Source organism: Ovis aries, chromosome 3 (genome assembly GCF_016772045.2).
Source record: "Ovis aries strain OAR_USU_Benz2616 breed Rambouillet chromosome 3, ARS-UI_Ramb_v3.0, whole genome shotgun sequence".
Lineage (NCBI taxonomy): Eukaryota > Metazoa > Chordata > Mammalia > Artiodactyla > Bovidae > Ovis > Ovis aries.
Window position 1 is genome coordinate 215,055,124 of NC_056056.1, and position 25,230 is coordinate 215,080,353.

At 53.2% G+C, this 25,230-nt stretch overlaps 1 protein-coding gene across 11 annotated transcripts in view; it reads right to left on the reverse strand.

Annotated features, from left to right (window-relative positions):
- The window catches only part of MICAL3 (microtubule associated monooxygenase, calponin and LIM domain containing 3), a 147,726-nt gene that overhangs the window by 60,619 nt on the left and 61,877 nt on the right, over positions 1 to 25,230 (reverse strand). For all 11 annotated transcript variants that reach the window (XM_027968077.2, XM_060413553.1, XM_060413552.1 and 8 more), the window contains exons 2-16: positions 18,629 to 18,966; positions 17,054 to 17,261; positions 13,885 to 14,001; positions 13,369 to 13,470; positions 12,708 to 12,863; positions 11,718 to 11,818; positions 9,416 to 9,673; positions 9,043 to 9,158; positions 7,868 to 7,994; positions 6,955 to 7,051; positions 4,497 to 4,644; positions 2,470 to 2,666; positions 1,050 to 1,162; positions 899 to 961; positions 320 to 493 (exon numbers count right to left, since the gene is read on the reverse strand). In XM_027968077.2, the coding sequence (XP_027823878.1) occupies positions 320 to 493; positions 899 to 961; positions 1,050 to 1,162; positions 2,470 to 2,666; positions 4,497 to 4,644; positions 6,955 to 7,051; positions 7,868 to 7,994; positions 9,043 to 9,158; positions 9,416 to 9,673; positions 11,718 to 11,818; positions 12,708 to 12,863; positions 13,369 to 13,470; positions 13,885 to 14,001; positions 17,054 to 17,261; positions 18,629 to 18,892 (2,241 nt within the window). In that variant the 5' untranslated portion in view covers positions 18,893 to 18,966. The remainder of the gene's footprint in view (positions 1 to 319; positions 494 to 898; positions 962 to 1,049; positions 1,163 to 2,469; positions 2,667 to 4,496; positions 4,645 to 6,954; positions 7,052 to 7,867; positions 7,995 to 9,042; positions 9,159 to 9,415; positions 9,674 to 11,717; positions 11,819 to 12,707; positions 12,864 to 13,368; positions 13,471 to 13,884; positions 14,002 to 17,053; positions 17,262 to 18,628; positions 18,967 to 25,230) is intronic.

Below are 25,230 nucleotides of genomic sequence, written 5' to 3' on the forward strand. Positions count from 1 at the left end.
TTCAGCATTTTCCTCAAAAAGCAGAAGCGGAGGTTTCTGTGACTGAGGTTGATCGGGCAAGCGCTGGTTTATTACTCATATATGTATGCATGTGAACACACAACTACGTGCAGAGACCAAGACCCCACCATGCTGCAAAGGGCCTGGGTGGGCGTCTGCCAGACACCTGGGACCTGCCTGGTGACGACAGTAACCCCAGTCCCTCCCCACACAGACGCCACCTCGAGCCCGGAGCCCTCAGGGGGTCTGGGACATTCCTCATCTCACCAGCCCCTTCCTCTGAGGCCAGACCAGGTCCCGGCGGGTGAGTGGGGCCTACCTGTCTCCTCACACCCACAGACTGTGGGGGCGCGTTCTCCTCAAACTTGGCCAGCAGCTGGGTTGCCATGTACTTCACTTTGTTCTGGTTGCCGAGGGCCACGTCCATCCTCCGGTCAGTCAGCGTGCTCACTAGGGTGGGCCTTCCTCCTCTGTGGCCCCGGGGTGTGTCCTCCTGAGGAATATGGGCCCCGAGAACCACCTGTGTCAGAAAAGCCCTCCTGCCCCCCCGGGCCTGGCATGTTAGAGCGCTCCTCGCGGTTCTCTTCTCAAGATGGGACTCAGGGCGGGGGCAGCAATGGAGAGGCGCTCCGGCTTTTGCTGGTGTGGCCACATCCCCAGAAGGCCGCTTGCCCTTTACCATGTGCATGCACAGAGAAAGGAAGGCCACGTGCACACGCGTGTGCTCCTGGAATGCTCTCCAGAGAACAGAGGCACAAGGCCACAGGAAGCATCCGTGCCCACCCACCTCACGCGGATGAACTGGAAGGGTCCAGCAATACTAACTTGGACACTGGGGGATTAAGCCACGAAGAGGCACAGTACAGTCGCTCTGGCAAACCCCAGACATTTCTCTCACCTCCTCTGACTGGCTGGTCTTTCTCCTCTTCCCAGCACCATCCAAGTCTTTTTCCTTCTTGTCCTGCACCAAGAACAGAGGGAAACCATGTTCCTTCACTCTCTGCACCTCATCTCTAGCTCTGCAGCTCGAGGAAATCCCGTCCGCTTACCTTGGGGGAGCGCTTCCGAGAAATGGTCTGCCCAAGTTTGCTCAGGAAGGAGATGGGGGACTTGGTGCTGGCTATTAGGACAGCCCTCTCCTCCGCATTCAGGTCTGAGGCATCTGAAGGCAGAAATCAGCAGTGTTCAAGGACAGCCCTGAGGGAGCCTCCCCGCAGGAGGGCTAGGGTGCTCTGAACCTAGCAAGAAAGCCCGAGAAAATGCACAGAGGCCTGCACGCTAGGCCTTCTCTTCTCCGTGCACACAAACAGGACCAACACTTGCCCCGCTCAACTTCAGTCACAAAATCCTCTGCTTCTGCTTTTCAAAAACTGCAGTCTGCCTGTGCGTGTGGGTCACAGCAGAGCGCCAAAGCCTCACTTTGAGGATAAAAAGGTCAAGCAGAGATAGAATGGGAGAGACATGGGGAAGACAAGGTACAAGCCAAGTCATCATTCTGCGGTGTGCAGACACCTGTACTTAGCTTCACATGGAGCAGGGCTCTCCCTGACGGGCATACTGATGTTAGACTTGTAGATTTCTGTCGCAAGAACTGTATCTCTAACAAGAAAAAGCCTCAGAGGTCTACAAGTACATGGCTAGAAGATGCCGGAAAACGGCACCTCAAATCTCGGGATTCCAACATTTTATTAGTGACAACAGTAACGCTGAGATAATAATTGAAATAACTAACATTTATGTAAGTGCTTCCATTCGCCAAACACTCTTTTCAGCATTTCACAATCTAATCATATACATATTGCCCCCATTTTATAGAAGGGGAAACTGAGGCACAGGGAAGTTTAGTGACTTGCCTCCAGTTGAACAGGGCAGGCAATGGGGTGCAAACCAGGTCAGGTACCATGGTCAACACGCGTAAGCATCATGATGCTTACTTAATCTGTTTCCCAGCAGCCTGAGGGCCAAGGGAAGATTTCTGGAAACACTAAAAAGCAGGAAAAGAAAGAGCAGCCAGAGAAGGAACAGTCACAGAGGAACGAGAATGAGGCAAGTGTGGTCCAGGATCACAGAAGCCAAGAGCAAGACAGAGTTTCAAGGGAACAAACGTCGTTCTAAGCACTGAACAACACGGAACAGCCAAGTGCCTGAGAGGTGAGAAGGGGGAAGGGTATGCGTTTGGTGATTCTCCGTGACTACGAAGAACAGTTTGGCCAGAGCAGAGACTGGGTTGCAAAGTGCCACAGAGACAGGGCAGTGAGAAAGCCCAGGTCACAGCAAAAGCACTTTTCAAAGAGGCTGGTTCGGAGAGAAAGGGACAAGACTCTGGATAGGAACGCTCACGGACTCCACATTTCCAGGTGTGCTGACCAAAAGGTGGGTCAGAAGGAGGGCCTGGCAACACCTGCAGAGAAGCAGGTCTGATGGAACAAGGGCCACAGGGACCCACCCAGCAGCCCTGGGGACCCTCACCTCGGGAGGGGAGCGAGTCCTTGAACATCTCGTAGAACTGGGTCAGGTACATCACCATGGACAGCTTGTCCGGCTCCCCCACTGAGGCCATCTCTCTGCCTGTCATGATGGGAGAAATGCCCAGCTCTTTCTCAGCAATATCGAAGGCCAGCTGGTTATTCTTCTCCACATTCTGCTCATCCAAAGAGTCAAAATCTCTATGAGGAACAGGATGAAGAAGACATGTCAAGACCACGCTTGACAGAGCCCCAGACCAGAAAACACTGTATCGTGGAGTACTCATTTAAAAGCCCGGGTTTAGGACCTCAGTGAAATTAAGACAGCAAACCTATCTCACTTCTCAGCTTGCTTCCTCTTACTAACAAAATCAAATCATCCTCCGGAAGAACACCAGATTAAAGATCTACCCACAAATGACAAGAGGGAAAAGTTGGAAAACAAAACATTTCTCCAATAACGTAAACTTCTTACTAAAATGTAGGCTCAAGGAAAGGAGCTGTTTTTATTGCTTCCCCTGCACCTGCGTGTGGTCCGCGTGTATTAACCTCATGCGCAACGGGGAACAGGCCCTGTTTGGATGAGGCTGTGTTTAAAAAGCCTGGAGCCATCACCCCTGAGTCCACGGAGCTGACAAGCTGTTGATGGACTAGGTCAGCTCTAGTGAATCATACTCGGCCATCTGCTCACAGGGAAATTCCAAAACTTTCCTCAAAAGGTTGTTTCGTTGCTAAGTCCCTGAGTTTCCCTAAGTACTCAGATTAACGAACACTTCCCACTGGGTTTCAGGCTTCCTGCTATTCAGTCAAGACTGATAGCTTCCTTCAATAGGTGACTTCAGACTAACTGAGCGGGCCTTATTTTACGTTAACCTACTGACTTGTGTAACTTTTCCTTTGCTAAATTCCTTTACCCTGTATATTAAGCCTATTAAACTATGGAGGCCGCATCCTGAGTGAAGGCACTACATACAGCCTGACCAGTGCCAAGTTAACGACCCCGGGCTCTGTGTGCATCAGGAGGAAATCCCCAGGCCCCCAGAGCCCCTTCGGTCCATTCAACAAAAGTGTGGCCCCACCCACCGGCCAGGCTCCCTCCGGTGCTTGTGAGCCCAGCCCTCTGGAGCAGAGTGACTCGCCAGGCCGTTTCAGCACTCCTGTGCCATTACCAGTCGTCCTCAAGCTGCCCCCGGAGAGGGTGACTAGGTCCTACTTCCACCCGCTTTATATCCACCTCTGCATGAGCCAGGGGCCGGGTGCCAGAGGTCACTTACCTTATCCAAGCAAATCAGAAATCCCCATTTCTAAACACCAGGTGAGGCTGCTTTATTAGCATAAATGGGAACTAGGTCTTTCAGGATTCCTTAGGTAATCATTGAAATAAAACATACACAAAAATGGGCCTGTAACCTAATGATGGAAGGACACAGACAGTCAAAATAATCCCACGTGCTCCGCTCATTTCTGAATCTTCCTGTTTGGCTTCCATGGTAAGGACTGCCTGCAAGGGCAGCTGGGTGCACCAGGCACCAGCTGACCTGGGTCGTCCTGCTGCGCTAGTCTGCCTCTAGATGAGCACAGGATGCCCAAGAGAGGAAATGGCACACACAGGAAGGTAAGGCCACCTGAACGTCACGGGCTTGACAATGTGGGCAAGCCCCACTGAACGGAGCAGCTGCTCTGCCAGGAGGGACACACGTGCTTCGGGCCCCACCCGGCCAGGCTCTCCTTGTGACCAGCAGCACTGGACAGAGAGCTAGCTGTGTGCAAAGCTCAGCTGGGGCCAGGAAACAGGGTTTCCCTTCATGGGATGTTAGCAGGCTCGGGGGGTCCACCTTGCAAGTGTGGAGACTTATACACTTAGCTGGCCACTACTGGGCCGGGCTACAGAGCGCCTGAGAGACAGAGCTTTAAACATGGCTACATCAAGACCAGTCACAAGCTGCAGAGGAAGCATTGCGCTACGTGTCCTGTTCTAGGAAAGGGCCACCTGAGCTCGGGGAATACGGATGAGGTCGAGCCTGGACTCACATCAGGTCAGGGCGGTATCTGTGTATGATGGCACACAGGGCCAGGCCGCTCTTCCACGACATGGTGAGGTCCGTCACGTTCACCCCGGCATAGCCGTCTGTCTGCCGCTGGCACCAACCCAGCAGCTTGCTGGAACGAGCCACAGACTCTAGAACAACAACAACAACGTTATTATTGGAGATGTGGTCACCTGGGAGCCTTGACAGAGAATCCACGTAACCAGTCTGAAAAACTACTGAAGGGAGGGACAAAATAGCCGTCACTGGTTTTCAAAAGTAAGAAGCTATTTAACTGGTATTATATAATTTTTTTTTTTTTTCTTGGCTCCACGGTGTGGCTTATGGGATCTTAGTTCCTCAATAGGGAGACTGCTGAACTGACTGAACGTGGGACCATAGCAGTGAGAGCGCAGAGTCCTAACCACGGAACCCCAGGGAATTCCCATGAAGTTTTAGGTTTAGGCAAGAAACTCCCAATTTATCCAGACTCTGAGGTCAACGTCCATGCCCCGGACAGACGACAGGCTGCCCGTGGGTGACCTGGACCCAAGCACGCTGAAGCCCAGGGTCCTGGCGGCTCTCCAGGACAGGGATGCTGAGGCAATGACCACCTGCTGACACCTTCACACCAGTGGCCCTGAGATCTCCCTGGAGAGCTGGCAGCAGCTGGGAGAGGAGACGCCTTCCCTGCAAAGCAACACTTGGCGGACCCAAGAAGAAAGGTTCGGTCCTGCACTTTCCAAGTGAAAGCAACTCTGCAGGATCACACAGGCGAAGGCAAGGACCCCAGAGCGGCAGGCTGAGCCCTCAGCAAGACAAGCCGCCATGCCCTGAAACACTCAACGCAGAGACAGCGCACATCCAGGGACACTTCCGGTCACTGACGTGTCTCCTAAAACATGAAGAGCTGTCATAAAAATCCGCTTTCATAGCTGCATCAGAAGAGCCCTGACATAGAGCATTTAGAAAAGTGAAAGTGCAAGTGAGGTCGCTCAGTCGTGCCCGACTCTTTGCGACCCCATGCACCAAGCTCCTCTATCCATGGGATTTTCAAGGCAAGAGTACTGGAGTGGGTTGCCATTTCCTTCTCCAGGGAATCTTCCCAACCCAGGTCTCTCACATTGTAGACAGATGCTTTACCGTCTGAGCCACCAGGGAAGTCTAACAGAGCATTTAGAAGAATCTGGTAACTCCTATTCGTGTCCAAGAAGGTCTATTCCTTACTTTAGGCAGCTGAAAATATTTAACCTTGTACTGGGTCACTAAGTGCTTTTTGAACATAAGATTAAAACCGCATTTCTAAAAAGCCTGTTTTATTTAAGTGTTTTAGGGAAATGAATCCTGAAATGACACAGAGAAGCAATGCTAGTGTCCTCGTCTAAGTCTCTTGGCTTCCTAGATTAACTTTATTCAGATGTTTCCCAAGTCTGTGTCCAGTGGTCCAGTATGTACTGGACAACCTCAATAGTTCAAGCTCCAGAACTACAGTGAACAAAGACACACTCTCTGGGGAATTCCCTGGCAGTCCAGAGGTTGGGATGCCTTGCTTTCACTGACAAGGGCACGGGTTCAATCCCTGGTCAGGGAATTAAGGTCCCACAAGCCGTATGGGGTGGCCAAACAAGACACACTCTCTGCCTTCAAGGAAGATGATCTTGATATTCCAACAGCACGTCAACTTCAAGAAACCCACGACAGAACTCAAACCTTCAGCCCCAGTTCCTTATTCAGGCTCTTCAATGCTTCTGGCTCCTTAATACTCCCGACTACCACTCTTGACACCCCGCTGTACACCAAGTGTTGCAGTGAACACCTCACCATGCCCCCAAGTCCTCATAGCCCAAGCGAGGCACAATAGGCACCCCCATTTCAGGCACTGAAACCCAAGTTCAGATGGCAAGCCACATCCTTCACCAATGGGCACGGCTTGACTGGACGCAGCCTCCTTTCTCATCCACAGCCTCAACGTCAGGCCAGTGAACCCGACGTGGACGCAGCCCTGACTACCCACTCGGCCCGGTGCCCTTCTCTGCCTGGCCCACTGCAGTGACCACTCTCCTCCCCAGGAACTCTTCAGAGGCCTCACCAGACACAAAGTACAGCATGGGCTCTGCCTCTACCACTGTGTCCTGCAGGCTCGTGGTCCTCAGCTTCCAGGCCACAGCTTCTTCGCTAAGACCTTCCCCGCAAACCTTGGCTGGCATGTGCACTCAAAGGCCCCTGCACACACACCCCGCCCTCTCAACAGCACGTATCCAGCTTCTCTCCACACCCGCGTGACCCCTGAGACCAGGCTTCCCAGCCTCAAAGCGCTGCTATTTCCTGGCTGTGAGGCTGACTTGTGTATCACGGGGCAGAGCAGTCACATCCCGTCCAGTCCTGATGAGCACTGTGCGCACCGGAGCCCAGCCTTCGCACAGAACACGCTGAGTTGGCTGAAAGGCCGAAGCAGGACTCACCGTTGCGGGCCAGCTTCGGGGTGGTTCGGGAATTCACAAGGTTCTCCATCTCCAAATGAACATCTTTTGTGTCTCCGGTATCATACAGATGGCGCACCTGGCAGGAAGGTTATAAGCCGTTAAGAAGGGAAATCACACACCAAGGAACCAAGGCCCACCTGAGAACAGAATGACCACAGTGAAAACCTGGGCAAAGTGTGGTCAGAAGGGATAAGGCCAACCTTCACCCCTTCTGGGATGCAGTGGGTCACACACACACACGCACGTGCACTGTGAGAACCTGTGACAGAGAGACACTTGGCCACAGCGGGAGGGGCTTGCTTAGTCTCTGCTGGGCCATGACTCCTGCCCGGTAACAGCAGGTTTCGCCCCTAAACATAGAGGCCCAGTGTACAATCTAGGACACAGATATCTTGAATGAGCTGCTTTCTCGCCGTTGTTGGACTCTTTGGAATTATTGTGCTTTGTGAAATGTCACTCTTGGTGCAATAACAAGGCTTCAGACATTGTGAGCTGGACAACAGTATTTTTTACTTGCAGAGAGTCTTATCTTCCCAAATCCTCTCAAGGGACCAGTCCTGTCTGCAGCACAAAGACCCGGGGAGCTGGGGTGGTGGTCTCCGTGGCGCAGACGAGGAGACAAATGCAGGGGAGGGGAGGGCCCGGTCACAGTGACTGGTGGCAGTGACACACATGTGTACCACACGCCCTGCCCAGGGAGCCAGGGCTGTGCCCTGCTCGTCACTGCACACCTGCCGCCCTGGCTGCTCCATCTGCTGATGGAAAACGCCTCCTCAGCCAACTCAGGGAGACGTCACTTGGTTCATAAGGAAGGCTGTGTATGCTTGTATCCACAGGGTCTGACCGGGCCTGACAGTGGCCAGGACATGCCCAACTGGCCAGGGACTCTCACCTGGCTCGGCCGGAGAAAGTTCACGTTCACATTAGGGTATCTGGTGACAGGGTCAATGCTGTACTGGCTGAAGTTCTTGCTCACGTTCTCAGGGGTGGTCTGAGGCAGCAACCTATAAATGCTTTCCCTGCAACAACGAACAATACGCTCAGAGCAGTTACAGTAACAGAAACACCTCTGATGATATTTCTGTGTTCTGAGAGCCCAGGGCAGGGCCAACCTTCCTCCTGGATGGGGTTCCACCACCCCCACATCAGCCTTGTTTCCCATCCCCTCCACCTCCAAGACCCCACAGGCCCCAGACTGCTACGCCCCAGACTGCTACGCCCCAGCATGAAAGGCAAGCACACCGCTGTGGGCAAAAGCAAAGCCCAAATCTAATTTACTACTGTGCTCTGTTTCGGCAAGTTCACTAAATTTTTAAGAAAGTCACTGGTGAAAAAAACTTGCCACCAAAGGTCCCCTCCCACACACCCCACCCTCTCAACAGCATGTGTCCAGTTTCTCTCCACACCCTCGTGACCCCTGAGACCAGCCAGGTTTCCCAGCCTCGAAGCACTGCTATTTCCTGGCTGTGACCCCCTAGGTAACTGTGACCCTAGAGAACCTTATGTAACAGACTTAAAATGATATGAACCCCAAATTTCACCCAGTACATCCTCTTTCTCTAGTTCTGGTCAAGGCACCTGTATTTATCAGCATGCAAAGCCCAGGTCTTAGCTCATTTACAATTATCTGCTTCAAAATATCTGACGTTTGAGAAATGTTTACAAGCAGTTTGGTGTCTTCCTTTGAATTCAAAGGTTATCTTTAATTAGTTCTAAGTAAGTACATCCCCAGCTACCACGCTGATTTCATTAGTATTAGCCTCTCTAGTTCAAAGACAAGAAGGACTTGACACAGGATTTTCATACCCCTGTTTACATAATTGTCACAGAGGAATCGGAGAACATCCTTCAATGTCTGAATTTTTATTCAGACACCGCTTGGAAGAGTTTGCTTTGGAGAGTGACAGGAGAACATCACTGAGATGACCGGTAGGTTTCTATGATTTTATGAATACCTATCTTACCTTTCTTCTCCTAAATAAGAATATATCATCAATTAAGAAGGAGAAACCTGAGCCCAGCCTGCAACTGACGCTCCATCTCATCGCAGAGGGCCCCTGCGGTTACCTCTCTGCCAGGACTTCCAAGGGGCTCGTCCCCAGAGACCAGCTACGCACCATCCAGGCTGAGTCCATAGCAGCCAGAAAGCCTCGGGCTATTCCTGTTCCCATTGGCCAAAAAGGCTAGGAGATAGAAAACAGAGAATTAATTACCTTTTAATAGAGGGAAACTAAACCCCTGAGCAAAGAAAGCCTCTGCCCCTGAGAGGACGTTCTGGCAGGACATACTGCCCTTCCCCTCCACAACCTGGCAGGTCCTAACCCTAACTCAGCAGGCCCTGAGCCCCCAGGCTGGACTCTACATGGCAGGGTAACACAGACGCTCCCAGCCTGGGACCCCAGGTTCCTAGTCATGCTGCCCCCCTAGTACCCGCTCTCACCTCCAGGAGGCTGTCCCCCACCAGAGCCACCAGCAGCTGGTGCCCGTTGTGCTCCCGCACCAGGGCCGCGTTCTCGGAGGCGTACATGCATGTGAAGTCGAACATGGCCACGTCAGGCTGCCCGTAGTGGTTGATGGCGAAGTCCAGCGACGGCAGCTGCTGCTGGGTGGAGAAGTCGGCTGCCTCCCGGGCGTAGCTCAGCAGGGCCTCCTGGTCCACATTCTCCCGGGAGAGCAAGAGCTCCGTGTCAGCGTAGTCCTGTCTCCAGAGATGGGGGGAGGCTCAAGGGAAAGCCCAGGCAGGGGCATAGGTGCCCACTGGCTACGGCCACACCACCTTCCCTGCCCCAAGAGTGGCTTCCTGTTCCAAAGTAAGTCCTCCACACAAATTTGGGAAGGGTGGGGGGCTTGTTTCTAAGGGAACACAGGTTTTGCCACCTAGAAACAGTCCCTGCTTTTCCATCGTTCTTGGAACAAGTCCCTACTTGTGCAGTCTAGTCCACTCCACCTCACAGAGCTGCTCTAAACATCAAATACAATGACTCGTGGGATGGTGCCTTGTAAACTGAAAAGCATCCCCAGTTAAGGCTGCTATCAGTAAGCATCCTCTTCTGACAGCAACTGGACGACACAGGACACTCAACCTACGTCTCCCATAGACCCCAAAGGAAGAACCCAAAAGCTTCCATGCCCGACGGATAAGGAGGTGGGGGCACCAGCAGCCCAGGGACCCGGCAAGAGATACACTGAGGACGGAACAAAAGCTTTCCAAAGAATATAGGGGATTCTGGAAGGCCCCACAGTAATCCACCAACAAAGGGAAACGACGAGAGAAAAAGGGCTCTCCATAGAGAGGATTGAGAAACTCCTTTGCTCCAGAGGTTCCTGCACACTGACCAGGCCTCCTCCTCAAGGGGGACTGGAGCTCTCCAAGTGTCCCTGAGGGCACCTCCAGCTGCCCAGACAACTTGGAAAGGGCAAACATGCACACTCAAGTTGGTTTGTTCAATACTTAGTGAGTAGCCACTGTGGGCTCAGGATTCAGTGGCACACACCCTACGCGCTAAAAAAAAAAAACACAGAAAGGAAAAGTACATCAGGTTGCGGCATTCTAGATTGTTCCAACATAATGTCAACTGATTACCATAGCCCTGACGAGGACAGTAGATGTCAAGTCTTAGCTTGGCCCCGAGGAGCACTAGCAGGCTCATGAGTATCTCTTCCCGGTGAAACATCCAGCTGAGTATATCCCACTCTGGATACACTCTGGTGGCACCGGCTGCATCCACGCTCTGCTCCCTTCTCACACACACAGAGGCCACGGGGCTGAGACACAGACAGGAGGCCCCCGAAGAGGAGACTGCTGCGGGCAAGCTCCCTGCTCCCCAGCACTGCCCAAGGCAAAGCGGCAGTGTAACGCATCACCACCCTGCAGAGCTGGGACACCCGGACACTCAGCCATGAGTCTGTGCTGGGACCGCAGGGGCCTCGGTCAGCACATCATCACAGGAACAGAATTCTCAAACCCAGACCAGCCAGACCAAGCAAGACTTAAGAAACTCTCCTAAGGAACCATCTCTGGAGGAACCATCCACCTGTGGCTCTCTGATTCCATTTCCAGGTCATCGTCTCGGGGAATGTCACACAATTAGTCATCTGGAAAAAAGGCTTCGCTGGCCCTGACTCTGGGTGAACAAGAGTCCTCACTGTCAGGCCACAAAGAGGTCCAAATAAAGCCTGACCGAGGCTCTGTTCCCTGGGCCGCTGTAACCAGATCCGCAGTAAAGCCAGAACTGCTCTGAGCCTCCCAGAAATACCAAACTCCCTTCCCTCTATAACCCCTTTGCTCTACAACCCTCTCCCAAAGGACAACTTATTAACCAACCAATCATCAGCCACATGGGAAGGCACCATAAGCCACAAACCTAAGCACTAAAACTACACTGAATATTTATGCACAAAATGCTACCTGAGATTGCTCTGCAAAGCCCCACGCAGGAGTGGGGAGTAGGCAGTGCTGGCCGCGTGCTGATCCCTGTGAAGCTAGATAAGAAGCACAAGGGGGTTCATTACCCAAGTCTCTCCACTTTTGTTCACACTTGACATTTTCCAAAATAAGAGGTTTTTTAAAGTGTTAAACTAAAATACATCAGAGGATTACAAAACGCACAGTCCTAGGAGATGATTGAGTTGCTCATTTTAATGACTTTGCAAAAAAAACTGATCAGACAATAAAATTCTTTATCTTGGTAATCACATGTCCTGACACATGAAAAGAGGTCTAAAAGAAACCCATGACTCACATGCAGTATCACCCCTTTGTCCAGTAAGCTCTGCTTCTTGGCGGTCATAACGAAGTAGTGTGTATCGTCTTTGTAGTAGACAATGTTCTCCAGGTCGATCCCTGCGACAGAGGACAGACACCCACGTGAGGGTCTGCTGAGATGTGGGGGGGTGACTGTTATCAGTCCACAGAGACCGGGGTCCTGGAACCCCAGGCAGGAAAGAGAAGACAGGTATCTGAGCCCGATCTGCACACCCTGCCGAGTTGCTCACAAGAAGAGGGAAGCTTGGTCATCCTCATGCTGCTCTGCGTTTACCTGACACCCTGTTATCCTAACAACAGCCATCAGCAGGAAGAAGAAACGTGAGGATGGGAAGAAGGGAGAGGTTAACCTTGAGGAAGAGGGTCTGAGTCAGGTTAAGCCTCTTTGATACTCATCAGGCAACGGGGGAATCTCCTAGACGCTCACAAGCAAGACAGAACCAGGTGCTGGAAGCAGAGTCAGTAGGGTTAGCTCTACTAACCTGAAAAATTAGATGCAATGGCAAGAAACTGTGTCCTAGAAAACAGATAACTGCCATTTGTCACACATTTTTGTTGCAGCAAAATGTCTAAGTGAATCTATTCACAAGCTACCATACAATAGCCTCGTTTTTATCTGGCACGTGGTTTACTTCAGAGGCAAATGAACTCAGGAAAAAGAATACTCAACACCTACAGTCTGCTTCTCAACAAACCAGGGCTCCCACCCACAGCGACGCAGCGCCAGGCAGGGGAAGGGGTTCAAGCAGGAGGAGCAGCCCAGCCACAGCGATGAGCACCAAAGCCAGCAGAGCAGGAGACAGAGGCATGAACGGCCCAGCGCCCAGAGCGGAGCACAGGGGCGCAGAAAGGGCAGAGGGCCACAGCACGGCGGTGGCAGCAGCCACCCCCGCCCCGCCAGCCCCCCGACGAGGACCAGAGCGGGGTTCAGAGTCTTTCCTTCCGCTGTGGAGGTATTAACACCAACCTGTGGCTTCCCTCAGTTCCTGGAAAAATTTTTGGTTGAATATAAAAGCCACACCACTGATTTCTTCCACTTTGGCTTCCGCTGTTGTATTTCGGTTAATAAAATTCGCTGTAATGGCAATGGCCAATTTGCCACGGAATTCTTTCCGACGAAATCCTGGGAAGCAGGGAAGAAATTTTCAGAGGTGATGAGAGCTGGCCAGAGAAGCAGGAAGTTCACGTCAAACACGAGAAATAGGAGGGGTTCTGATGAGGACGTGGGGGAGTGTGGGGGGTGGGAATCACGGGAAATTGAGGGCAGCTCTCCTCTGGAAGCAAAGTGTCTACCTCCCAAAGCCTTCCCAATCCAGCAAGATGTCAAGTCACCCACAGCTAACACATGCCTGGAAATCCGACGGGCCAGCAAAGCACTCAGTGCGAGGCTCCATGTGCTTGAGTAAGTCAGGTCTAGACCTGCAGTGCCCCCAGCTCATGAGAGCCTGTCTCCCTGCACCCAGAGAAGTGCCTGGGAGCCAGCTGGTGGGGCCTGCCATCCACCAGCACAGACAGGGACCAGAGGAGGGGTCTCAGGAGTGGGGACTCCGAGGACACAAGCTCTTACGGGGCTTGGGGAGGGCGACCATTCCCTGGCTGTGAACCAGCAGGAGGAGACCGCCCAGTACCTTCCAAGGTATTCCTGCGGCCATCTCCGCCGATGATCACTTCAAACTCATATTCTGACACAGGGTGCGTTTTGGGGTGCACCAGGGCCCGCCAACCTATCCCTGTGGACCAAAGTCAGAATGAAGGTCATCACCGGACCCATTCATGTACCTGAGATATTCATAAACCCAGATCTCTAGATACCCAGGTGTGCAGCTGGCACAAAACCCCTTGTCAAACATAGCAGGCATAAAAGCTTGGGGCACAAACCAAAGAGAGAAAGAAGCTTTGAGGAAGGCTCACAAAGGAACATCCCCCAGCACATGACCTTCTGTAACGGATCCAAGCACCCGGCATGCCTCATGCTACGTCAGGGCCCCCTCATTAAATCAAAGTTCCTCCAAAGACTCAGGCTGTGCAAACGGAAAAGCCCTTCAACCAGCTCTGAAAGCTACCCAACATGCCTGTCGTCTCCTCCCTAGATTGAATCTTTCTCACCCCTTCCAGCCCCTTTCCCTCCTTATTTGTACACTCACGTTCATTTTCTTGATCCTCAGGAGGCTCCACAAGTCCTCGGAATTCCACATTGACGTGGATCTCAATGCCTAGGATCAAGGCTACTTTCAAAAGTATTAGCTGAAGCTGACGGATACCTGGGTGGGCAGAAGATTGCATGAGTGAGGGTCCTCAGCAGGACAGACAGTCAGCATCACTACCCCAGTTCCCCCACTCACCCATGCACGCAGAGTTTACTCGGCTGCTCAAAGTCACCGGCAGCAGGCTTTCCCCAGCCATGCCTGTAGCGTCTTTTCTTTCCCAGGGCAAACACGACTCAGTGCAGATGTTCCAGAGACACACTCAGGGCCAAGTCCACCTCTTGGGTTAGGTATTCCCAGCACACGAAAGCACTGAGACAGCAGGAGACGCGCTCCCTCCCCCCATCCTCCCTGATGTGCTCAGAGCTCCCCATCCTCCCTGATGTGCTCAGAGTCCCCCATCCTCCCTGATGCACTCAGAGCCCCTCATCCTCCCTGATGCGCTCAGAGCTCCCCCAATCCTCCCTTGATGGGCTCAGAGCTCTCCATCCTCCTTGATGTGCTCAGAGCCCCTCATCCTCCCTGATGCGCTCAGAGCTCCCCATCCTCCCTGATGTGCTCAGAGCTCCCCATCCCTCCCTGATGTGCTCAGAGCTCCCCATCCTCCCTGATGTGCTCAGAGCTCCCCATCCTCCTGATGCGCTCAGAGCCCCCCATCCTCCCTGATGCACTCAGAGCTCCTCATCCTCCCTGATGTGCTCAGAGCTCCCCCAATCCTCCCTTGATGGGCTCAGAGCTCTCCATCCTCCTTGATGTGCTCAGAGCCCCTCATCCTCCCTGATGCGCTCAGAGCTCCCCATCCTCCCTGATGTGCTCAGAGCTCCCCATCCCTCCCTGATGTGCTCAGAGCTCCCCATCCTCCCGATGTGCTCAGAGCTCTCCATCCTCCTGATGGGCTCAGAGCTCCCCATCCTCCTGATGTGCTCAGAGCTGCCCCATCCTCCCTGATGTGCTCAGAGCTCCCCATCCCTCCCTGATGTGCTCAGAGCTCCCCATCCTCCCTGATGTGCTCAGAGCTCCCCATCCTCCCTGATGTGCTCAGAGCTCTCCATCCTCCTGATGTGCTCAGAGCTCTCCATCCTCCTGATGTGCTCAGAGCTCTCCATCCTCCTGATGTGCTCAGAGCTCCCCATCCTCCCTGATGTGCTCAGAGCTCCCCATCCTCCCTGATGTGCTCAGAGCTGCCCCATCCTCCCTGATGTGCTCAGAGCTGCCCCATCCTCCCTGATGGGCTCAGAGCTGCCCCATCCTCCCTGATGGGCTCAGAGGCCCCCTCATCCTCCCTGATGTGCTCAGAGCCCTCCCCCATCCTCCCTGATGTGCTCAGAGCCCCCCACCCCTCCTTGATGTGCTCAGAGTGACCCCCATCCTCCTTGATGGGCTCAGAGCCCCCCACCCCTCCCTGATGTGCTCAGAGCTCCCCTCATCCTCCCTGATGGGCTCAGAGCTCCTCCACCCCTCCCTTATGTGCTTGGAGCCCCCCATCCCTCCCTGATGTGCTCAGAGACCCCTGATCCTCCCTGATGGGCTCAGAGCCCCCCTCCCCTCCCTGATGTGCTCAGAGCTCCCCCATCCTCCCTGATGGGCTCAGAGCTCCCCCCATCCTCCCTGATGTGCTCAGAGCCCCCCATCCTCCTGATGGGCTCAGAGTCACAGTAACTGAGCAGAACCTGTGGCGCTGACAGGACTCACCACAGAAGGTGGAAGATGGGCCCCAGGAGCACCTCCCACTGGACACAAAGGGCTGCACTGCCTCCTGAACTGCGCATGGCTTTTCTCACCTCGTACCTCGCTGATGGCTACACATCCATACACGCTGAAGGAGCACCCTCCATCTAGCCTCAGTCTCTTACTGCCCCCCTCCCACCTCTGGTCCACAGGTGTAGGAACTAAGGCTCAAAACGATAGAAAATCTTGCTCATTATCACAGTGAGAGTTATGTATTTGTTCAACGTCCAGTGAGTACCTCCCAGGTGGCAGGCACGGCAGCAGCCCAGGGCTGCTGAGAGAGGGTCCGGGCTCTAAGACAAATCCTGTCATGCACAAGGCAGACAAGCCCACTGATGCGACGACCCTGTCCTCTGCTAAGACTGATGTGCCGGCAGGCTGTGACAACGTGCTAGAAAACATGCTAATCCTCCTTGAAGTCATCTCAGTTACTTCCCCCACTGCCCACCCTCCCGAGTCACACTCCCAGACTCCTTAAATCCTCTGCTGGCACACACTATAGCTGTACACAACTGAGTTCCAAGATGCTTTATACAGCACAGCCCAACAGACAGACAGAGCGCTTCTGCGACCAGTGGAATGTGGCATCTGTCAGCCAGCAGGTGATAAACTGGCACAACTGCTTTGAAGCCGATGTTTACAGGACACACCTGAAGAGCTCAGAACAGCAGCTCCTTGATAAGGCTCCCCTGAAACCATCAGTGATGATCAACAGACAAGACTTCAGCCTCATAAAGCAGACAGTCTGTTCTGAACCACTTTTCAGATCAGCATGAAAACAAAAGCACTGTCTGCATTAATGTCTACTGACTCAAGCTCGGGCCCAGGCCAAGCCTGGAGGGGACCAGAGTCCAGCAGGAGCCCTGCGTGCTGCAGACCTCGCAAGAACCACCCAACGAAGGAATCCCACCATCGACTGGCCACTCACAGCCAGACCAGGAGTCTGTCCTTCTAATCCCCAGGGCCACCCCCAGAGCACGTGCCCTCTCGTCAGGAGGCACCCACAGCAGTGCACCACAGCGAGCCCACACCTCCGGCCTTTCCCTCTGGACTATGAACCACCAGAGGGTCAAAGCCCACACTGGAGGTCCGTGTCCCGGACTGGCCCCAGGGCCCACCCCACCCACTGCTGGTGCTCAGTAAGAGCCCAGGACCTTAGAGCTCCTTAAGCTCAACTCATTTCGCAGGAGACACATCGGCATTTAAGAATCTCAGGTTACAGAACCTCCAGAGGGCAGGTACTCCAACTCCAAGTTGAGTGTGCTCTCTACACAACAGACATGAACGATGACAGGGCACACCAGCTTCTAGAATCTGCCTGCCATTGTCCCCTGAGAAGTGGGCACAGGCAGGATTCCATAGGAGAGCTGATCTTACTTACTGATGTGGTCGATGGCCCCAGCACAGAACTTGCCATAGAACTTCTTGGCACCCAGACCTCGCAGGTCATGTATGGTGAACGGCCAGAGGTGCAAGACGTTGTTGCGGGAGAAGGCGTCTCGCTTCTCAACGACGACCACCTTAGCTCCCAGCAAGGACAAATCGATGGCTGTGCGGAGACCGCAGGGGCCGGCTCCAATGATGAGACACTGAAAGACACGGCTGCTTTCAGGGCAAAGGCAGCACTCTTGACCTCACGACTACCATTCCCCAAAGCCCCCACAGGGCTATTCTCCCCACTACCAAGAAGCCTTCACTCCCATCTGGGTCAGAGTGGAGCACCCACAATGGCTTCAGAGAGAAGCTGTGAGCGCTCTGGATGGAGGAGGACTTGACTTTCACTGCTGGACAGAAACTCAGACAGGGCACCTGCAGATCTTTACCCGGGCCATGACGTCAACACAGGATAAAACTCACATGTCACCTCTCATCAACCGGAGAAGACCTTTCGGAAGGCTTATAAGTCAAGCAGATCTCCGTCTCCTTGAGGAGACACAGATCACTAAACACAAAGCCAAGCAAGCCTGGGTCCTGGATGGACCTACCGCTTGAAAGACTCCCAGGAGGTAATCCTCAGGAGTCAGAGCGTCCTGTGCTGAAGAGAGTTCTTGAAGATCCATGTTCTAGAGAAGGACTCAGGCTGACATGGAACTAGTTCACATGCAAGTCCAGAGGAGAGACAGGCACTGCCTCTGGCTTCAAATTCTCCCCATTCTTAATAAAACTCTAGAGCACACTCATAAAAGTATACCCTTGAATTACTTGAATTCTGTGTATGAATACCTACCCAAATACAAACCCACACAGGGCAAGCTTAGGCTCATGAAATAGTAACAGCAGTCCTAACGTCATCTGCAACTTCTGCAAAAGCTAGCTTTTCTAGCTTCTCACAGAAAGGGCTCTTACATAATGAGGAAAACACAGAATGTGTTATCCTTCTCCACTCCCGACGCCTCCTCCGGCCCGCGTGAGTGGACATCTTCAGTCTTTGCCTAAGATTTCTCTAGATTGTGAAGCAAGCAAAAGAAATTCTTTGGTTTATAAAGCCCCTGCTTATCAACACAGGCCTCTGGAAAATGGACGAAAGGAGGTCTGAAGCCTGTGGGAAATCCCCAAGTTGGCCAATACTCTGTACACCTTACCAGACACTGAGTCCAGAGGCTGCTCTGCCAAGCACCAGGCCACCCAGGCAGACAGGACCCCACCAGGGCCTGGCTACCTCTGTGCTCAGTGGCCTGCGTCCTCTAACAGTGTCAGAGTCAGCCAGAGCTGCAGCAAAATCAAACAGTCCACGTGTCAACTGGCTGCAGGGTCGTTCTCAGCAGCTGAGACCCCCCATATGCCTGTGTCAGTCCAGGGGTAAGAGCAGGGCAGGAGGGACAGTCGAATGAACACAGGCAGAGGACCCGCACGTGGCTGAGCCTGACGCCTCCCCAGGCTGAGGCTGACCCCACCCGGCCTCACAGGCTGCCTCCGCCCGACGCCCTCTCCCTCTCCAGCGAGTCCCAGGCCCTACCTTGGTGTTCGTGCACACCTTTCCCTTCTTGTAGTCCTTATGGCTGCCCCGCTTGTCCAGCTTTGCCCAGAGGGCCTTGGCTTTCCAGTAGTTAAGCTTGGACTTGAGCTTGTGATAAAAGGAGCGGTGGTCCTTAGGCTTCAGTTCCAGGTGGTCGCAAAGCTCTTGGAAGGCCTTGAGGGTCCCCTTGCAGGTGGTGGCCTGCACGAAGCGGTCAAAGAGGACGTGGGCCCGATTCGTGGCCTCATTCTTACTCTCCTCCATGTCCCCACTCTCGGCGCCCTGGACAGGTGGGGCAGAGGGAGGGCTGTGGACCCGCCTGACGCTGTCACATTAACCTAATAAAGAAAAAGGGTTGGTTAGCACATCCCGGTCGGTATCTAAAAACATCTTCTAGGAGACAGTTTCCAAGTGCAGCAGTCACCAGTTAGACAATGTAACACGCGGCCTGCCCTCCACACGCCAGGCACCGTCTGCGGCCCCAGGAATGGAGAGGAGCAAGACCGCGGCTGCTGTCAGGGACATCACAGCCGAGCGGGTGAGACAGGCTCACGCTCTGCTGAGCATCAGAGAGGAGAGGCACAGGGCTGGGGACACGGGCAGAGGCCCCCTCACGGGGAAGGGGTCCTCACCCAAGATGGGCCTCTAAGGGACAACAGCTGAGCTTTCCAGGAGGAGCAAGTGTCAGCCAGCAGGAGAGAAGCGCAGGACACGGAGAAGGAAAATGGAAGGCTTGCAAGAGAGACTCACAGAGGAAGGACGGAGTGAATGGTGACACCAGGCCAAGGCGTGACAAAGAGAAACACTCATCTGGGGCGGGGCGCACGGCGAGCTCCCCTCTGACCCTGCTACATCTGACCTGCCTTGGTGGAAGGGCACACTGGGCAGTCGGCTGAGGCCCAGGGGGCCCGGTGTCCAGGTGGGAGCCGCCCACTCAAGGCTGGTCAGATCGCACGCAAAAGTCCTGGCGAGAGGACGGCCCGGGGCTCTGGCCACCCATCTGTGCTGCCGCCCCTTCCACCCCTGAGATCTGAGACTCATGGACAGAAGGGGCGGCAGCACAGAGAGCTGTCTGGAGAGATACAGAGGCATGGGGTGGGTGGGGGAGGAGGTAAGTGAACACAGTACAGACCCAGGGCAGGGAGCGGGGAGGCCTCAGAGGACCACGTTCATGTACCGTCACCACCTAGAAGCACTGTCGAGAGCTGGGAGGCAAGTGGCCGAGGGCCAGTGTGGCGGGACAGCAGAGGGGAAGGGCAGGCCAACAAGACACGTAGAGGCGTGGCCTGGGGTCCACGTGCGGACACCCCAAGGACACTGTGCCTCCCTCAGCCCAGCTCCCCACCGAGTGAGCGAGGAGGTGTGAGAAGCCCTCCCGGCCTCCAGGCGAGTGGCCCCCCGATGCATCCCCGTCTCCCACTGAGTGAGACACAGGGCCTCACCGGAGCTCAGCCCTGTAGAAACAGGAGTGACCCACTATCCAGCAAGGCAACCGAGGGCGAAGGGAGCCACCAACTGTCTGCTGAGGATGCCACCCGCCTGCTTCCCAGCTCCATCCAGAAGCAGCGCCACAGAAGAGACCTGCCTTCCGTCCTAAAGCTCTCAGGAGGTGAGAAGCCCCTTAGAAAGGATTAGTAACACTCTGCTTCTCCTCACAACTTGCCATGTATTATAAAGTTAAACCAGATCAACTGAGGCTGTGGGTGGTTTACCCTAGATACAAGGACTGCCATTTCCCGGGTTTCCCACATCACCAGACACAACAGTCCTCATGTTCTCACTGTTGTTGCTGTTCAGTTGCGTCTGACTGTGACCCCATGGACTGCACCACGCCAGGCTTCCCTGTCCATCACCAACTCCCGGAGCCTGCTCAAACTCATGTCCATCGAGTCGGTGATGCCATCCAACCATCTCATCCTCTGACATCCCCTTCTCCTGCCCTCAATCTTTCCCAGCATCAGGGTCTTTTCCAATGAGTGGGCTCTTCACATCAGGTGGCCAAAGTATTGGAACTTCAGCTTCAGTCCTTCCAATGAACATTCAGGGTTGATTTCCTTTAGGATTGACTGGTTGGATCTCCTTGCTGTCCAAGGGACTCTCAAGAGTCTTCTCCAACACCACAGTTCGAAAGCATCGATTCTTTCATGCTAAGCCTTCTTTTTGGTCCAACTCTTACATCCGTACATGACTACTAAAAAAAACCAGAGCTTTGACTATACAGACATTTGTCAGCAAAGTAATGTCTCTGCTTTTTAATACATTATCTAGGTTTGTCATAGCTTTTCTTTCAAGGAGCAAGTGTCTTTTAATTTCATGGCTCCAGTCACTGTCTGCAGTGATTTTGGAGCCCAACAAAATAAAGACCATCACTGTTTCCATTGTTTCCCCATCTACGTGCCATTAAGCGATGGAGCCAGATGCCGTGACCTGTTCTGTGGAGGCCAAAGACGGTAATTTTTTATCTGACACACGCTGATTTGCTTCTCATCTCAAATACATCACTAACTCAGCAACCTCCTATACACACTGCTAAAAACACAGCCTTTCCAAGCACCCCTGTGGCCAAGAGTTCAGCAAGAAATGAACTGGAACCAACCTTCAGTTTCCCCAAAGCAAAAGTTTATTTTAGACAGTAGAACACAGCAAGAGAAATATGTTAAAATTTCTCAAGAATCCATTCTTTTTCTTACAAGCCAGTGGTCATCTAGAAATGTCAGGTGGTCAAAGTTTGTAAGTGGCAGAAAAAACCGGAAGTGCTCGTCCAGAGGTGGAGGAAAGGGGAACAGCCAGCCAGTGACTAGAAACCGAGGTTGGAGTGTGTGTGCTCCATGGGCGCCCTCCTCGCCTCCAGCCCCGGGCGGGACCTCTGCAGCTGTATCTGCTCCGTTCCTGTGGCAGCAGAGGGCTCCCACGATCCGGCCCCTGCCTGCCTACCTGTGTTCCCAGGTGACTGGCACTCCTCCAGTCAGTGTCTGGAAAGCACTGACTGCACCAACTCTGATGGCTCCGCCTCTCATCCCGCCTCTCAAGAAAGAAAATGATTTTCCTTTGTTCCTAAAGAGCAGCAGCCGCCTTACACTCCCTGCCAGGATGAGCAAGGAGCCCAAGGGACCTCTGTGTTTCAGCTGACCCCAACACACTCAAGATCCTGCGACATGCATTTCTAAAAGCCTCTCCCTCTCCCAAAGTCTCGGCATCTACTTTCAAAGAACTCTGAATTGTGGGCCAACACCCCTAGCTGTATGTATGTTTGAAATAAACACCTCCAAAGAGCTGCCCATTTCCTCAAACCTCACCACACACAAACTCCTTCATTAACACCTGCCGTCCCACCCCCTCTGCTGATGCAAACTGCTTTCAAATGAACAGGCTCCAGTCGGAGGCACACGCAGAGGAAGTGCCCATCCACGGGAGTTCACCCCAGGTCACTAATGACAGCAGATAAGTGGAGGGAAGGTGGCTCCTGGGACAGTGTGACAGGCGCCCGAGGTAAAACTACACAAGATCAATTCCCTCGGGCTGCCTCAGCTTTCCTCCTCAACAAGCCAAGAGGCCACAGCAAAGACACTCCAGTGCCTGTTCTGCAGCTCTGCTGGCGGGACGTCGCGTGCGGCCTGGGCACTGCCCAGCACTGGTCCATGCTGACAGCCGCAGGGCAGACAGAAGGTCCTTCCACCATTGCCCCCATGCCCTCATTCCTGAAGGTCAAACGCAGGTCGTGCTTCTCCCAGCCTCTCCTGAACCACCCCATGTGCTGTCTACGTCCCAGCAGCCTGGGAAACCCAACAGTCGTGATCACAGGAACCTACAGACCTGGAAACCCAGCCGGAAGGTGCCAGAAATCCGGGGGGTTGAAAAGCCAAGGTGTGGAAGGAAGGAACAAGGAAAGTGAGGAGTCTGAGAAGGGAGGCTGGAGGAGGAAGGGAGGCTCGGTCTCCCGCGGCGGTGCGGTTTCTGCTGCTGGCGTTGCCTTGCGTGCTCCAACCTCGGCAGCTGACTGCTGACTCAGAAGCACATTCCTTGGCTGTGGAAAGGAAAGTGCTGGAGAGACAGCCTATGAGGAACACGCGGGAGCAGAGTCTATGTTTCTATTTATAAGAGCAAGAGGCTGTCACTGACTCATGGCTGGTTTGAGAACACTCAATCTCTAGCTCTTAGAATAGATGGGTGGTTACTTGAGAGGTGGGGGAGATTTATTTTTAAAGATAGAAAAAGGAAAGAGAATCAAAACAACAAAATGACAATTATACTTCAAGGATCAGAAATCAGAGCCAAGTTTAGTTACATTTCTCCCGAGCTTCTCCACCACTAATACACCAGCATGTGTGCAGAGCTGACTCGCACGAGGGAATCTATGAGACGTTCCCTTCCTAGTGCACTTAGAGGCGCAGCTTGTCTGAACAGACCTTAGAAGGAAGCAGACAGGAAGGCTTGTTTTAGAATGTCATTGGGAGGAAACTTACAGAGATTTCTTCATGTTTGCGGAAACAAGGACCAAGGTGGCCAAACGCCTTGCGGTCTTGATCAGTTTCTCTAAAAAGGACCGCCCAGGGCGCCACCATCATCTGTGGATGGGGACACCGAGTCCCTCACCTGGTGAGGCTAACTGAATCAGACCATCTGGGAATGAAGGTCCTTGTCACCCCAACTGCTTCCCAGCTCTGGTCCCAGACCTCTCATCCCTCACGGCCCCGGGATAAGGTTCTCTGGTTCCCAGGAAGCAGCTCACAACACCAGAAGGAAAGCAGAGCTTTTCATGATCCTTGTTCCTGCCTTCACTCATTCCCCATTCTCTGGCTTTCCACCCTATTTAGCATCAGATGGACACTTGGCAGGATGCTGAGGACACAGAAGCCTCCAGGTGGCCCTCCCCATTCCCTGGTTCTGCTCTTTAGTCCCGCCCACCAGTCCTAATCCCACAAGCAGGTGACTGAGCATCCCCACTCCCCCCACCCCCGCCGGCTCAGGGCAAGGACTGAGTCTCTGCGGCTCCAGCAGAAACACTCTAGTGTCTGTGGAGCTGACAAGGACATCTGTCTGGGGGTCCCTGCGTGGCTGGGGAGGAGGAGGCGGAGAAGTGGGTGGAGGTGACAGAGGAAACTTCTATCTAACGGGAGGGCTATCCAAGAGCAGACGGCTGGGCAGGAAGAGCAACTACGAATGCGGCACTCTGCTGTGGGCCCTCAGACCCATAGCTTTATTCTGGCTGTGAAACAGCCCTCTCTAGAGGGGCCAGGAAGAGCGTGGACCATGACCTCTGGGTTCTCCTCCAAGTCTCCAATTCTGAACAACACTAATCCCCAATACTGTGTTTTCTCAAAACCTTTTACTTTCTTCAATAACAACCTATTTCTTCAGGAAAAACACCTACACAGCTGACCAATGGGTCAGAAAGGACTTCTGCTCATAGAGAACAGACCCATGGTTGACAAGGGGAAGCGGGGAGGGAGAGGGATAGGCAAGGAATTTGGGGTTGGTAAATCCAAACCATTATACTCAGAGCAGATAAATAAAAGGTCCTACTGCAGAGCACAGGTAACTATATACTCAATATCTTGTGATAAACCACAAGCGAAGAGAAAACACAAAAAGAATACATATGTGTACAACTGAGTCACGGTGCTATACAGCACAGACCAGCTATACATCAATCAAAAAATTTCTGTAAATATATATATATAGGATCACAAAAATAAAATATTGAAGGATCAAAAAATAAAATATATATAAAACTGAACTTTAAAGAGAAATGACCCCCGCCCTTTGTCACCCCAAGCAAATACTAGAAAGAAAGTCCAAGTCAGAACCAAACACCAGCAGACATAACAGCTGATGCCAATGCAAGTGATGCAAATGCAGATGCCTGCCCCTCGACAACCCAGAAAAACAAGGAATCAAAAAGAACACTTGCCCCAGTCCCGGGACCTCAGGAAGTTATCTTCACCTGCAAAGTGAAGGCAATGCTCAATGAACCACGGGGTTTTTTGCAGGAATTGAGGTAATGAACGCAAAATGTTAGCAGTGCTGGGTACACAGCCAGACGTAAGTGTTATTATTAACTAGTAGTTGACAACCCCATTCACAAAAGGTTACATTCAGCTAAGTAAGTGGCTACTCACATAACAGAATGAGAGAACTCAAGACAGCTCTGTCTTTTGAAAGAAAGAAGAATGTGGTGAAGCCTCCTCTGTGCCCCCCGCCCATCCCCACCTGTCCCAGAGGGTGTGACCAGGGCACTGGGCAGGAGGGGCTGAAGGAGAAGACACGCCAGCAAGTTCCTGCCAAACTCCGACATTCACAAGGAAGATACAAGGACTGTCATGAAAGCGGCCAACACTGAGGAGTTACGAGCGGTCAGATCCAGAAGGTATCTCAGCCTCCACCACAATCTACCACATGCGTTTTGCAGACAGGAAAGTGCTGCTTAAAGACACTTAACAGTCACACAGCAGGACAGTGGTGCGGCCAGGCCCCGGCCCTAGGGCCCAAGGCTGGGGCTGCCACGAAGGAGGAACCACTCGAGACGCAGCTTGAGAAACAGAGCTGTCAAAACAATGCGCGACCACCAGGCATAGAGCCTCCAGAAAGGCAGCTTCGGGTGA